Consider the following 13,422-nt stretch of genomic DNA (forward strand, 5'->3'; position numbering starts at 1 on the left):
TGGCGCCACCCCGCCTCCAGACGTCACGTCCGGCTGCCCGCGTCACCGCCCCCCCCCCCCCTCCTTCTCCAAGCCGGTAACGGCGGCGGCGCTGAAGGAGCCCGCCCGCTCCCCGCACGGCCCAGCGAGTCCGGTTTATTGGGGGGGGCTGAGGGACAGAGCAGGGTGAAGCCCGCGCACAAGTTGCCCGAGGACGCAGAGGGGGAGCCCCGTCACAACCCGAGAGGCGGCCGCGGGTCAGGTACTGCGCTTGGCGTGGATGAGCAGTTCCCGCTGGAGGCCAGCCTCGATCGTCGTAGCCGCTTTGCCCGAGGGCAGGTCCGTGATGAGGGTGAGCTTGTTGAAGACGCCTCGACCAAAGTAGTCGGCGACAACGGAGAAGCCATCGTTGGAGCACTTGAGCTGCCGGACACAAAGCAGCAGCAGCAGCGTCAGCAAAAGCCCGGGAGCCGCCTGCCTCCAGCCCCTTTCCTATCACCCCCTGCGCTTACAGCCTCTTTATTAGACACACAGCAGCCCAGTTTTCTGCCGCCAGCCATTCCACCTCTTGTTTCAATCCCACATTTCGGCCGTGCACTGAACAGGTAACGAACAATTATCTTAAGCAGCAAAGCGACGGCCTCAGCTACTCTAGTTTCCACGTGCGTCAATACGTTCTAGCTAATGCCCCGTTCTCGACTTCGCCGCTTCCTGCTTGGGAAACACAATGCAGATGCAACACTTTTGATGTACCCCAACTGCACCGTCCTTGTCCCCATTCCAATTCACACAACTTTTTTTCCTTCGTCCTTAATTTGTTCTATGCAACTTGTTGACCAGCTGTCACAACACTGACCGATAGGCCTCGATGTGTTTCAGGGTCAGGTGAGAACAGTTTCTCTTTCACCTTTGGACAGCATCAAGGACTCTTTAGGCCCTATACGTAACGCAGTCACCCTAGGGCCTAATGCCTCATTATTCGCGGTCAACGTAACCTCGTTGACAAAATACTTTCACCCTTACCCTTCTCTACCAGCCTCTGGGGATCCGTAAACAAGTCTAAGCCCTGTTTACTTGAATTTGGTAAGACGGGCAACGTTACCCTACCTGATGCTGAAACTGGTCGTGCAGATCTCTCTTCTGCTCCTGGGCTCGGATCATGTCCATCACTTTGCGATTTTCTGGCATGCAAGTCGGACATTCTGAATCGCTCTCCGAGTAGCTTTCAAAGCAATGCTGGTGGAAGGAATGGCCGCACAGGAAGTGGACCGAAGGCAGCTCCAGGGCACTGGTGCAAATGCTACACTTGGTCTTCTGAAAGATCTTGGGACTGAGAGAGTGAGAGGAGGCAGAAGGGCGAGAAAGACAAAGGATATTTTTCCTTAAGAAAAAAAAAACACAACAGTTCTATCCTATATAAGACAAGACGGCACACAGTCCCGCACCTTGCTTTTAGCTCTTCGATCTCCTGGCGGATCCTTGTAGTTTCTTCTCGGTATTTTTTAATTCTCTGTTCATCCTGCTCTATCTGGCAGCTCTGCTTCTGCAGCTTGTTGACAAGATAATCCTTAATCACAGACAGTGTGGCTGTGGAGTTATGAGCCAGCGTCTGCACAACTGAGAGCAACCGAGATGTTAGTTTAAACACAAGCAAAAAAAACGCAGCTACGCTAGTCCTACCTGGACAGACCGCTTTCCTGTAAAAGGCCACTTAGAGGCAGAGGCAGTCAGCATTCTTACTGACTCAGAGAGCTCATTTAAAGACTCGATTTCAGTTTGACCTCTTGCAGAAATGGGTGACCGGGAGCACGTTTGGATAGCTCAGACCAAAAGGGGCAAAGCAAGGATCTAGTGGATTGGATTGCGTTTCAACTTCTCCACCAAGGCACAGCAGGAGTTTCAGCAAGCCCTTCACCTCCCCACACTGACAGAACAGAAGTCGCGTACAGACACCTCTACGACTGATACCGCAGATCTTTCTTCCTAATTAGGGAGCTGTGACTGGCATCGCTTTTCCCTATAGAGCAGGTTATTCGTTCAAATGGTGGGCTCAAACTTCGTTGACACTTCTCTCAAATTTCTAATCTACAGAGAGTGCTATAAACTAGTTTGGTTGGGTTTGGGTTTTTTTTTTTGGGTGCCACATGTCATTATTACCAAGCAACGGAGGCATAAGATTCTTGTTCTCAATGTGTTTCAGCACCGCAGCAATATACTCTTTGCAGTCCTCCTCCTTCCGCGCAAAGTAGCCGAGAGCCTGTTCCCAGAGACAAGCCTCTTGGTCTCCGTACAACTCGCACACCTCGATCACCTTCTTGTACTGCTCATTCTGCATGTGGTAGTGCATGATCTGTTGGAAACTACGGGAGAAAGAGATTCATCAGCTGCACCAATCCACCTCTCCTTCTGAGTTGCTACAGGGACCTCAGGTTTTCACCCAGCCATGCCATCCCTAGACATTCACACAGAAGCCAAGAAAAGTCCGTCATTCGCTCTCTACGTAACTGCCCTGCTCTAACAACAAGGTATTTTCAGCTGAGCCACGATCTACAGTTCCCATCCTGAGATACTAGAGAGGTCGTTACCATTGTCAGGCCGGGACATCTATGGCTCAGAAATCCCTGCAGCGGGGGGGAGGGACAGGACTCTACAGACAAGAGCGACACTCACAGTTTGCCCTGCTCATAGAGGTAGAGGACACCATCCTTGAAATTGTGCATCTGACATAAGACCAAGGCCTTATCGAAGACTGTTTTGAACCTTCCGCTCTTCAGGAGGGTGAGGGCTTCATTGTGCAGCTTCTCCTTGATCTACAGAGAAGGAGGAGAGGTCGGGGAGAGCAACACACACACACACACACAGAGAACACTTGGCACTAAGACCTGACAACAATTTGCAGCTCTTTCAAAGAGGAGGACAGTTTTGCTGTTTGCCCTCTATCCCTTTCAAGCAAACAGGACGTGATTTCCTCCGCCCAAACAGTCAGCATCCTCAGAGATCTAGGCAAGCAAACAGAGCTACTTTTGTGGGAGAGGCATCTGCGCACAGAGGTTGTATTGTCTGCAATCTGTTCTTAAATGAGATTCGTACAAAACAAGCTCAGCCTCACCGAAAGGAGTATTCTCCCAGCTAGCAGGCTGCTTTCCCATTTATGTGCCATTTGTCCAGCACAGCATATGTATTGCCTCATGTTATCCATGCCCATCTGGAAAGGTTACGGGTCGGCAGGGATGCAAATAGGATTCAAAGACACCAAATCTCCCTCTCAAAACACAAAGCTGGAGGAGCTCAAACCTGCTCATCTTGTTCGTGTGCCCAGTTCTGGAGTCGAAGTTCCAGTAAAGTGTCATAGACACCCTGCGGAGAGTCAGCCTGCACCTCAGTCATGTGCTCCAGAAAAGCCTTCAGTTCTCGGGAGTTGTTTGCAAAGACCGGAATGAACTCCTCTGAATTAGCCTGTAACACAGCCAAGAAAAAGCCGAGCACCCAGATCAGTCTCAGCCAGAGCGGTGCTTCTTCCCTGCCGCACAGAGTGCTCGTTCCCAGAGTCTGTGACGCCGCGGATACAGCAGGGTACGGGATGCACGGTTCTGAGCAAAAGCTTTAAGCGGTCTCTTGTCTCTGGGACTACCAGTACACCAGGACGGGACTTCTCATTACACCTAAAACATCAGGCCTGCACCGCAAGGCGCGCAGGAGCGCTCGCTCGCCGCAAAGTTACTACTCGAGAGCAACAACTCTCAGTCAACGCAAACCGTACCTTTTTTCCTTCCAGCATCCCAGGGCCTTCGTTGTCTCCCGATGGCCGGTAATCAGTGCAAAGGATCTTCAGCAATTCTGTGGTCTCGTTAGGGACATGGTGCATCAGGATTTTACCATACCGCTTCATGTTACTCTCTGCCTGATCAAAAGGCAGTTTGCCAATGTAGCGCAAAGCCTCTTGGTAGTTCTGTGGAGGCAGCCGGCAAAATAATCACATGAAATTGGCCTCTGCTCTCCACTTCGAGCTTAGGACAGAAAGCATTGAAGACATGCTGCGAGTATGCCACGAGCACCGTTCGCTCTGAATTATCACCTCGTTCGCTATTCCTGCCTGTTTTCCTCCTCAAGGAGGAGGACTGGCTGCGACCCGGGGGAAAGAGCGCGCGATTTGGATCGACCTCTCACTAACAACCCTCCCTCCTCTTAAAGGGCACCGTGAACAGCCGCATCCGAAACGGAACAAACAAGACCCTCTGATTTCCACCCCTAGTCTACCGCACAAGCCAGAAGCGGAAAGCCGACGCACAAGCGGCAGCAGGTGTTGTTACTGCCGCCTCGGCAGTCCTGTCAGCACGCTCGCCGCAGGGAAGAGGTCAGTGAAATGGTATTCTCACTAAAGAGGCGGCCAGAGAGGTGGTATTCTCCCCAGTAAGAACACGGGAGCAATAACGTCTCCTCACCTTGATGTCCTCTAGCTGGATTTTGAGGTACCATTCATGATGCGCGTGCTTCTCTGCCAGGTACACAGCGTGGGAGTAGTAACCCGCTTGACGAAGCACCTTGATCGCCGTTTCCACATCAAAGCGGACCTCGCTCTCACTCGTCTACGAGAACAAAAGCAGAAAGATGGTCCCTCGGCAACATTCCCACAGTCCACAAGCAGCAATCGTTCGTGTAAGAGGAGGAAAGCCAGAGCAGGGACAGCTCATGCAAGGGAAAGATCACACGTGCAGAAAGCAAGTAGCCTAACCGCCTCTCATTCACTTGCCAGTCACACTGGCAAAAGCCAGCACGCTCCAGACTCAGACGGCAAGCCAGCCAAACTGAGAACGTAACCAAGAGCTTGGAAATAAAGGAGCAAAGACAGGGGTACTGAGGGATAAATCCATTCTTCTCTCGCTCTCAACAGCCCCGCAGGAGCCAATTTACAAGTCATGCTACCCCTTTTTAATTATTATGGTGACCTAACAGCTTTGCGCGATTTCACCTTCCCCCCGTACCTTAATGAACTCCTCCAGTTTGGAGCTGTCTTTGAGTTTGGTATAGCAATTCAGCAGAAGTGTAGTATGGTCTGCGTTGGCCAGGGACTGCAGGTGGAGCGTCTGCAGATAAGCAGTGAGGTTGTGGATACGCTGGGCGTCCAGGAATTTCCGAATAACGTAAGACGGTTCCAGCTTCCCTATAGTTCTGAGAGGGGAAGAGTCGCATTACAAGAGACCGTATACCCAGGAAGTCAAAATAAATGGAGACGTTAACAACAGAGCACGGAAAAGCCTTAACTTCAGCAGGTGCTAACCCACTGGGGAACACTCAGCTACATGTTAGAAGTAACAAGTAGTTACGGCGTAAGACCGCTCATCCGCACGCACAGTGAAACAAACAGCCCTCTACAAAGGCCGCGATCGGGACGACGGTGACAGCGCGCAAGGAGTTAATCCTCCTTTAAAGGAGGCAGTGAGAAGATGGACTACGCGCTGACCACAGCTAACCTGGAAGCCCAGAAGAAGGGGAACAAAACCTATGTTTTCCTTCATTTCAGTCACATCAAAGTCAGCTTTAAACGCTCACGCCTACACGGAGCACTTTAGCCACAGTTATCCTGACACTTAATGCAAGCTGACGATAAAACACATGCCGACTCTGGCTAGACGTCGGGACTCCAAAGTTTCAGTTCTACATGAACGTAACACTTTGTGGCATTTTAAAGAGACCGAACGTGAAGTTTTCGGTAAGCCCCAAAACAGGCTGCTCCACGTTTTAAAAAACCCCAGATGTTTTAAAACTGACATTAAGCTGTTTGAGCATTTTCCAAGACGACTGCCATACATGCTCAAATCACACCATCCCTCCTACCTAGAGCGACCCCTTGTTTGTAAGGACGTCATCAGGCCCCGCTCCATCCCAGTGTGCCTTCATTATTCATGTTAAAATACAATCAAAGAGGAGAACTTCATCCTAAGGCGTACGGAGCGATTTTCAAGCAACTTTTTCTGAGCCTTTTAATCTCACTGACACGTTTCTCTCTACGGGTAGAGTTTTCACCTCAAGTCATGCTTTTTTTTGGTTTGGTTTGGTTCCTGGGCTGAAACAGAAATCAAGGCCTCCGTAGCTCCTATCTGTACTACACCGTCACGGCTCCATAGGACCCCCGCTTACCGGATATACTGCTGGATGGCTCCATCGTGGTTCCCCTTGTTATACAGATGATCGCCATACTGCCGGAAGATCTCTGACAAGCCATCACTGTCCAAGTGGTGGCTCTTGGCCAGGTTAATGGCCATTTCAAATAAGTTCTTCCTGAACAGCATCTGTTAAATACACAGTAAGAGCAGTATGAGGGAAATACCGCTCCGCAAAACAAGTATCAAACGCGCCTGGAAAACAAGTTGTTTCTTCTTTTTGGTGCTGCACACGTACACGTGCTCGGACTTTTAAATACCAAATGCCTTATGACGCTGGTTATGCCGAAAAGCTATCGGGTCACTTGTTAGGTAACTCACCTACCTGAACGGTTCGACTTTTCAATCTGCAGAGCCAGTACAATCTTGCAGACATAAGGCAGAGACTAATAACAAAACAGATTTACGTGCCTCGAGTTTGGTTTGCGTATCCTTCTCCTGCAGTACGTGAATCTTCCCGTCTCTGGTCAGTACGTACAGAGAACCCCACTCGGCTAAGACATCCACTATGTCATCGAAGATCGAGCTGTACGCAATGAATTTGTTGCACAAGTCATAGATATTCAGGACTTGTTTGTCCGAATTCTGTGCCTCATTCCCAGCAAACTCTGACCTGGAGAGCAGAAGAAAGTTTTAGAAAACAAGGAGAGCGTAACTGGAATTCTTGATACCTATGCAAACAAGGGATGTCCAGAGCGCAAGACAAATGGGGTTCATTTGGGCGATTAAACTAAGCGGACCCAGAGGCAAAACACCATGTATTTATACACAAATTCCATCTATGTGTTAGACTGAGAAATTCACAGGACTGGAAAAAAATCCCACTCATTCAGCATGCTTCGCCGTGCCACTCTCACAACGCAAGTTAATCGACATACGGGGCCAGATGAACCTGAACAACCTCCGACAAAGTTGCAATCGGCCCCCGAGAGCGAAGCTTCACAGGGAAGAAGGAAAAAGAGGGAAAGCAGGAAGCTGCAAGAGCAAAAAGAACTCGGCCGTTCCGAGGAGCCCTACTTTGGAGAAGTCTTTCGGTCCTTGGAGACAATGATGAGGTACCCCCGATACCAGTGAACAATCAGCTTTTGTCCCTCGAACGCAAAGCAGGGGCCACGTTCATCTGGCTGATAAAGGTACACGCATTCGTTTCCTGCCACGATGAACTGGAGATCCTGGGAGGGGTCGCTGAGAGATGAACAGCGCAATCCACAACCGTGAGTGTCCAGCTCCAGGTGAGGATAGTCTTTCACTGAAAGCATATAAGACTACAGAGGAAACGCAAGGTTTTGGGGATCGCTCCGAACCAGACTCTGAAGCCAATGCAATTTGCAAGTCAGAGCCGCGTTTTTTCCAATTAACTTCCCACCTGGATGTTCTCTGTGGTCACCACAAATAGGTGCGTTGTTTTGCCAGACTGTCGGAAAGCAAGGCCAGTAACCGGGTAACTGCCTTCGTGTAGGATCTGGGTCTTACTATGCCGGTCTCGAGTGATGTCTCCTTTTGTAAGTACAACACTCCCATCTGCAAAACCTGGTGAAGGGGACAGACTAAACTGTTACTTACACGGCACACCTGAAATATTACCCAGCGTAAGTTCGGGCGGCTCCAGTCAGCGACAACACCTCGCTCGCCCACAAGGTACTAAGTAACAGGATTGCCGCAGGTTCTCGCATCAGGGAAGTATGCGCCAAACCACCCCCAATTACTCCCGTTACGGTTCAGAGCTGTCACCCGGCTGCACGCAGGATGTCACTGTTCAGCAAGGTTCAACTTGCTTTCCACACGCAAACTTCACTTGCAGGTTATTTTTGCTTGAGTCTGTCTGCATTTTCTTTTACGAATAGCTTTCTCACCCACCACTTGTAACTATCGTTTTAATTCACTTGCTCATTCGAAACATACCACGCACTGTAAAAAGACTAGAGGGAGATTTCCTAAGAGCGCGTAAAACGTGCGGTTTTCACAGCCTGCCGACAGCTCCAGTCCTGCAAGTTGTTCCAGGGCGGAAGGCCACAACACACATACGGAAAGCTTTTTAAATTTCAGTGCAGAGACCAACTCACTGAAAGCGCTTGTAACCTCACAACATGACTGCGCTCACTCTGTCAGAAGTTAAGCGAGAAATATTACAAACAAACGGTTAAATCCAAAAAGGGAAATTGGCTTTTTTCTTTCAAAAAAAGCTTTCTATACAACGCTTGAAAAAAATCTCTCTGTAACGTCAGGTATCACAAAACCTATGTTTTTTCCCGAACTACAACAAAAGCTAAATTTAGTACTAAGTTCAATAAATGCGTAACCTTGCTGACTGGCGGGGAAAGATGACATCAACTAAAAATGTGTGCTTCCCTTTTAAATATCAAAGTTATTACTGTAATATATACAGACTCAGGCTACACTTATGTATTTATCTTCTCACGCTCTCTGACAGCGCAAGATACATATCTCCCTGTGAGAACAACATAAAAACTGCGTTAGAAGAAAAACCGTCAGGACGTTCTATGCCGATTTTTGTGCTAGCTATTCATTTTCCTTACATCTGAGTAAGGACCGTAATATTTTTCTTAAGCTGTTAGAGTTCAGTTGTACTTACCAATAGCCATGAAATTAAGATTCTCGTGGACAGTTAGGCAGGATACAACCGTGGGCTTGTTACCTGGTATCGCTGGAAAAATTCGCGTGCAAAGAGGATTGCCGCCATCTCGTTTCTCCAGGTTCCAGACTTTAACCTACAAACGACGACGATCTGGCATAAGCAAAACGTGAAGTATTAGGAGGCCAAGACCTGGCATCGAATGTAACAGTGCCCAGAATGAGCAAGCTACTTAAGGTAAGAAAGGTCAGCCAAAGTAATCGCAGTAGTCTTAACAAAGACCCATAATACAAATGCATTTTCCTCCCTTTGTTATTTGACTTACCAAGGGGTTAATACCCTCTTCATCCTCACCAACAGAAACCAAGATACTGTGCTGCTTCAGCTGGTACAGGTGCGTTACCCTTAGCTTGTACGCCTGGAAACTACTGAGTTGAAGGGAGCGAGGCAAAAACCAAATCTGACCTTCCATATGTAGATCACAGTTAAGGCACACAAAGGAGGGGAAAAAAACCCCACCACACCTCCAACCACACCGGAATCAAAAACCTGCATGCTTGCTTCTCGCTGACCTCTGGTGAGCCTACGGTAAACACGCTTCTGCAGAGCAACCCAAGAGCACCAAAACGTCTAGAGGCATTTTTTTTTTTTTTTTAACAGGCAAAGGAGCGCCAAGTGCAGGAAGCTGCCGCATTCCCAAGGCTGGAGCACCCCCAAGCCCGCGCTCGACAGCGCCAGGGACTCGCCTGCAGCGCAGCCCCGACCCGCCCCGCCGCAGCTCCCGGCCCCCACCGAGCCCCACGCAGGCCAAAGCGCCCGGCACCGCCGCCGCGCAGGATATCCCCGAACACGAGGCTCCCCCGGCCCGAGTCGCAGACCGCGATGCCCGGCGGCAGCGCGAAGGGCTTCCCGCCGGCCCCATCCGGCCCCGGCGGCTCCTTCACCGTCTCCCTGTCGAAGAAGACGAAGCGGCGCCACTGCAGGTAGGCAGCCATGTTGGGGACGGACCCAGCTCCCTCCGCTCTCACGTGACCGCTGTCCCCACCCCCCCCGCCAGGTCACGAGGCAGAGCACGTAGCGGCGCCCTCGCTGCTCCGCACCGCGCATGTGCTGGCGCGGGGGCGCACAGGTGCGCCGGGGGGGGGGCGCTCGCCTGGGCCCCGCCCACGCGGGTCGGGAGGGCCGGCATGGCGGCCGGGCCTGGTACGGGCACCGCAGGCCGTCGCCGGAGGAGCCCGCCGCTTCAGCCTCCTCACAGCAGGCCTTGGTCGGGGGGGACACATCCGCTAGCGCCGTCCTGCTTTCCGTACCGCACTGGTTTCACACGTGCGTGTGTGCACGTATGCACAACCAACCCCCCCCCCCCGCTACCACCAACGGGGCAGGGGGGTACTTCAAGAGAGCAATTAAGGGAGAACTCATAGTCTGGCATGACCTTGTTGTAGTTATCCGTCCCACACCTCCACCCCCATTTAGTTTTTCTACCGCTGACTGCAAAAGCCATTGCTCGCGTGTGGCTTTGGCCAGCAGCTCTTTACAACCTGTGGGAAACCGCACCGTGAACGGGTGGGGAACGGTGCTGCCCGGGGCTGGGGAGTTTGGCCCTGGAAGGTGGCGTGGAGCAAGGGCTCGTGCCCCCACTGTGTCACAGCCTTATACAGGCAGCGCCACTCGCGACTCGGGAGGCTCTGACCCAGCATTTCCTACAGCCCCCGCTTCTCCCCTACGTCAAGAGGTCATCTGCCAAAGGACGTGCGTTGACGCCAGCTTGGTTTCACAGCTGTGCCTGGCTTTACCAGTGCCACGTGGCCCAGGAGCATGATCTGACCGAGCGCGTTTGCTTGTTGTCACGTCTACAAGCTCAGCAGAGGAGGGGGAGAAAGGGAGGGGAGACATATGTCAAAACGCTGTGCTGTAATGTCCAAGGAGCCTGAAGCAGCATCGGCTGCAGGCTCTGCCTTGAGACACCCACCTCGATCATGTGTCTGGGTGGTAGGGTCACTCGGGCTGGCAGCTGAGCACCCCCTACCCTGTGGCAGGAGAGGGGAGAGATTTGGAAGAGCAAAAGCTGAAAACCTGTGGATCAAAATAAAGACAGTTTAATAGGTGAAGCAAAGCTACACACATAAGCAAAGCAAAATAAGGAATTTATTCACTACTTCCCATTGGCAGGCCCCTTCGAAAAGCAGGGCCTCAGCATGCTTAAGAGTTCCTTGGGAAGTCACACAAACCATAACTGCAAACGTGTGCCCCCCCACCTCCTTTCTTGCAGCTTTTATTGCTGAGCACATCATACAGTATAGAATATCCCTCTCATCAGTTGAGGTCAGCTGTCCCAGCTGCATCCTCTCCCAAGCTCTTGTGCACCCCCAGCCCGCTCGCTGGGGCGGGGGGGAAGAGACAAAGGAAAACCTCAGCACTGTGCCAGTACTGCTTAGCAGTGGCCAAAGTACTGATGTGTTACCGACGTTGTTTTAGTCACAAATCCAAAACACGGCATGGGCTGCTATGGAGAACGTTAACTGCGTTACAGCCAGACCTGATAGAGTCCAGCACGTGTCTGCAGCCTGGCAGAGCGCAGCCCATCAGCCCTGCGGGCAGCCAGGCCTTGCCGTGCCTCTGCACCTTGCAGAGGGCAGGTGGGAAGGGGACGCTGCTGGCCATAGGGACACAGCCCCGCTGGGTGCTGCTAAAGGGGCACAGCACAGCTCCCGCCAGCCCACGAGCAGTCCCGCTGCGGACACTGCCCCTCGTTTTTCGGCAGCGGCGCCAGGCAGGGCTGGCACACGCGGGTCCTGCGCGGCCCCAGGCCTGTCCCAGGAGCGGGCTGCAGCAGGAAGGACGGAGGCTCCCAGGGCAGCAGCACCCTTCCTTGCTGCGCATCATCAAGTACCGCTTCCAGCCTCCGTTTCTGGCACTACCTGCTGTGCTGTCCTCTGCACCGTGCCGCAGCCTTCCCGGTGATGCAGCTACATCCCAGCCCTCCAGTAGCACTGGCTTTTTTCCCACCCCCCCCACTAGAAATATTGACCTGTGAGCTCCTAACGTGGCAGAGTTGTCAGTTTATACTTCCAAACCAGACTAAAAGTACTTCATTTATCATTAGACCTTCGTTTGGGCAGATTTCAGGGGCTCACCTATGCTTTGGTCTATGGAATTTTTCACTGAGAGCAGGTGACTGCATAGCCACCTGAAACCAATACCCCCCCCCTCCCATTTTTAAAAGCCTGCAAAAGTCACTGTCCTTTGCAATTACTTTGTTTCCAGTCTTCATTCCCTTTTCTTCACTGACCAATAGAGAAGAGAAAAAGCCTTTGAGTTTTACGCAACCCTGCACGCTGCTCGAGTACAACTACTGCAGACCAGGCCGGCTCCAGCTAAAGCATCCAACAGATGGGAGAACTCCAGGATCTACTGAATCAGAAACTCGGCATACACGATTACTGCTGTGTTTATGCCGGACAATTACCCGTGAGGTTTTCAGATAGCAGCCAGCCACTTCCAGCCTCAGGAAGGTCTCACACCCTGCCCTGTCACATAGCCTTGGTCACAGCTCACGAACTATTTTCAGAGCTTTCGCAGGACTACCAGCTTAAGGCTCAAGAAGTGCTTTGAACAGGGCAACTCTTTTCCCTCACCCAATGAGTTAGAGAGCTCTCTGATGAAAAGCTGCAGTCCCGCTTTTGACATTTGCCATGAAGTTTTCACACCGCACTTCAGCTGTATGCACCAGGTATGTTTTAGAAGGCCTCTTCCACAAGGACACCCAAATAGTTCTTACCTTGCTCCTTAACTGCTGACGGCACTCAGCTACTCTGGTTGCAAGAAGAAAAGTGACCGTGGGTTGGGAATATAGTATTAGTGCGTGGCAGCAGCTTTCCCTCCCTTTCTAGCTGGCTTTCCCTTAGGTGTAAGCGAGAAAAAGCAGTGCACCTTGCACAGATGCTTCGGCTGAGACCGCAAGCCACTCTGGTCAGAAGAGTCCGTCGCATCCCATGCCCTCGGTTTACCTGTGGAACAGAAACTCACACAGCCCGTGAACTAACCTGACCCGAGCCGGAGCACAGGGGAGAGGTTTCCTGGAGCCCAAGCAGCCAGCACGGCAGAGCTCAGGGGTGACTCCTGATGAACGATGTAAAGATACAGCCCCAGCAGACTCCTGCAGCGCGGCTCCGGCCCCTTACAGAAACGCCCATTCTCAAAGTCGGGGCTCACGCGGCACTGCAACCAGATGCCAGGTAAAGCCTGCGAGTCTAGTCAAGATGAGACCGCAGAGCACTGGACCCCCGAAGAGCACATGCCACCTAGGCTAGAGGGTCTGTGCGGAAAAAGAACGCCTCTTGCAGCGGCACGGCACTCGCAAGGGCAGAGCGCCTTTCCGTTTATCAAGACCGACTCCTCTTCTTGAGGCTTCTCTCCAAAGCTCGTCGCGAGCGTCTTGACGCGTGCCAGGGTTCTCTATAAAGAGGTCAGCGCACTCTTCGCTCAGCGCAGTTAAAAAAAAAAAGCGAGACCAAACTGGAGTTCCAGGGAGCTTTTATTGAGTTTAACCAACAAAATCAGGATTTTACCATTCGTCTTTTTTGCACTCGGAACTCATGAAGCTCTTCACAAGTCAGTGCTGCGACACGCATACAGCCAGAGAAAACACATTCTCAACAAAATCTGAGCTCCACTGGAGAGTTTGCC

General features: G+C 51.7%; 1 protein-coding gene across 2 annotated transcripts; it reads right to left on the reverse strand.

The window, feature by feature from the left end:
• Positions 1 to 116: 116 nt before the first annotated feature.
• VPS11 (VPS11 core subunit of CORVET and HOPS complexes) lies at positions 117 to 9,728 on the reverse strand. Of its 2 annotated transcripts, none has more exons than XM_050911034.1 (16): positions 9,575 to 9,728; positions 9,059 to 9,207; positions 8,734 to 8,869; positions 7,507 to 7,670; positions 7,158 to 7,405; positions 6,552 to 6,753; positions 6,118 to 6,254; positions 4,962 to 5,148; positions 4,422 to 4,565; positions 3,740 to 3,928; positions 3,274 to 3,435; positions 2,650 to 2,789; positions 2,137 to 2,339; positions 1,425 to 1,596; positions 1,087 to 1,309; positions 117 to 402 (listed from the first exon to the last, which is right to left on the reverse strand). In XM_050911034.1, the coding sequence occupies exons 1-16, from the start codon at positions 9,726 to 9,728 to the stop codon at positions 238 to 240; spliced, it is 2,775 nt and encodes a 924-aa protein (XP_050766991.1). In that variant the 3' UTR covers positions 117 to 237. The 2 variants fall into 2 exon arrangements, with proteins under 2 accessions (XP_050766991.1, XP_050766990.1); XM_050911033.1 differs by having other exon boundaries at positions 6,118 to 6,269.
• Between the last annotated feature and the right edge of the window lie 3,694 nt (positions 9,729 to 13,422).

Source organism: Gymnogyps californianus, chromosome 25 (genome assembly GCF_018139145.2).
Source record: "Gymnogyps californianus isolate 813 chromosome 25, ASM1813914v2, whole genome shotgun sequence".
In the NCBI taxonomy this organism is placed as follows: domain Eukaryota; kingdom Metazoa; phylum Chordata; class Aves; order Accipitriformes; family Cathartidae; genus Gymnogyps; species Gymnogyps californianus.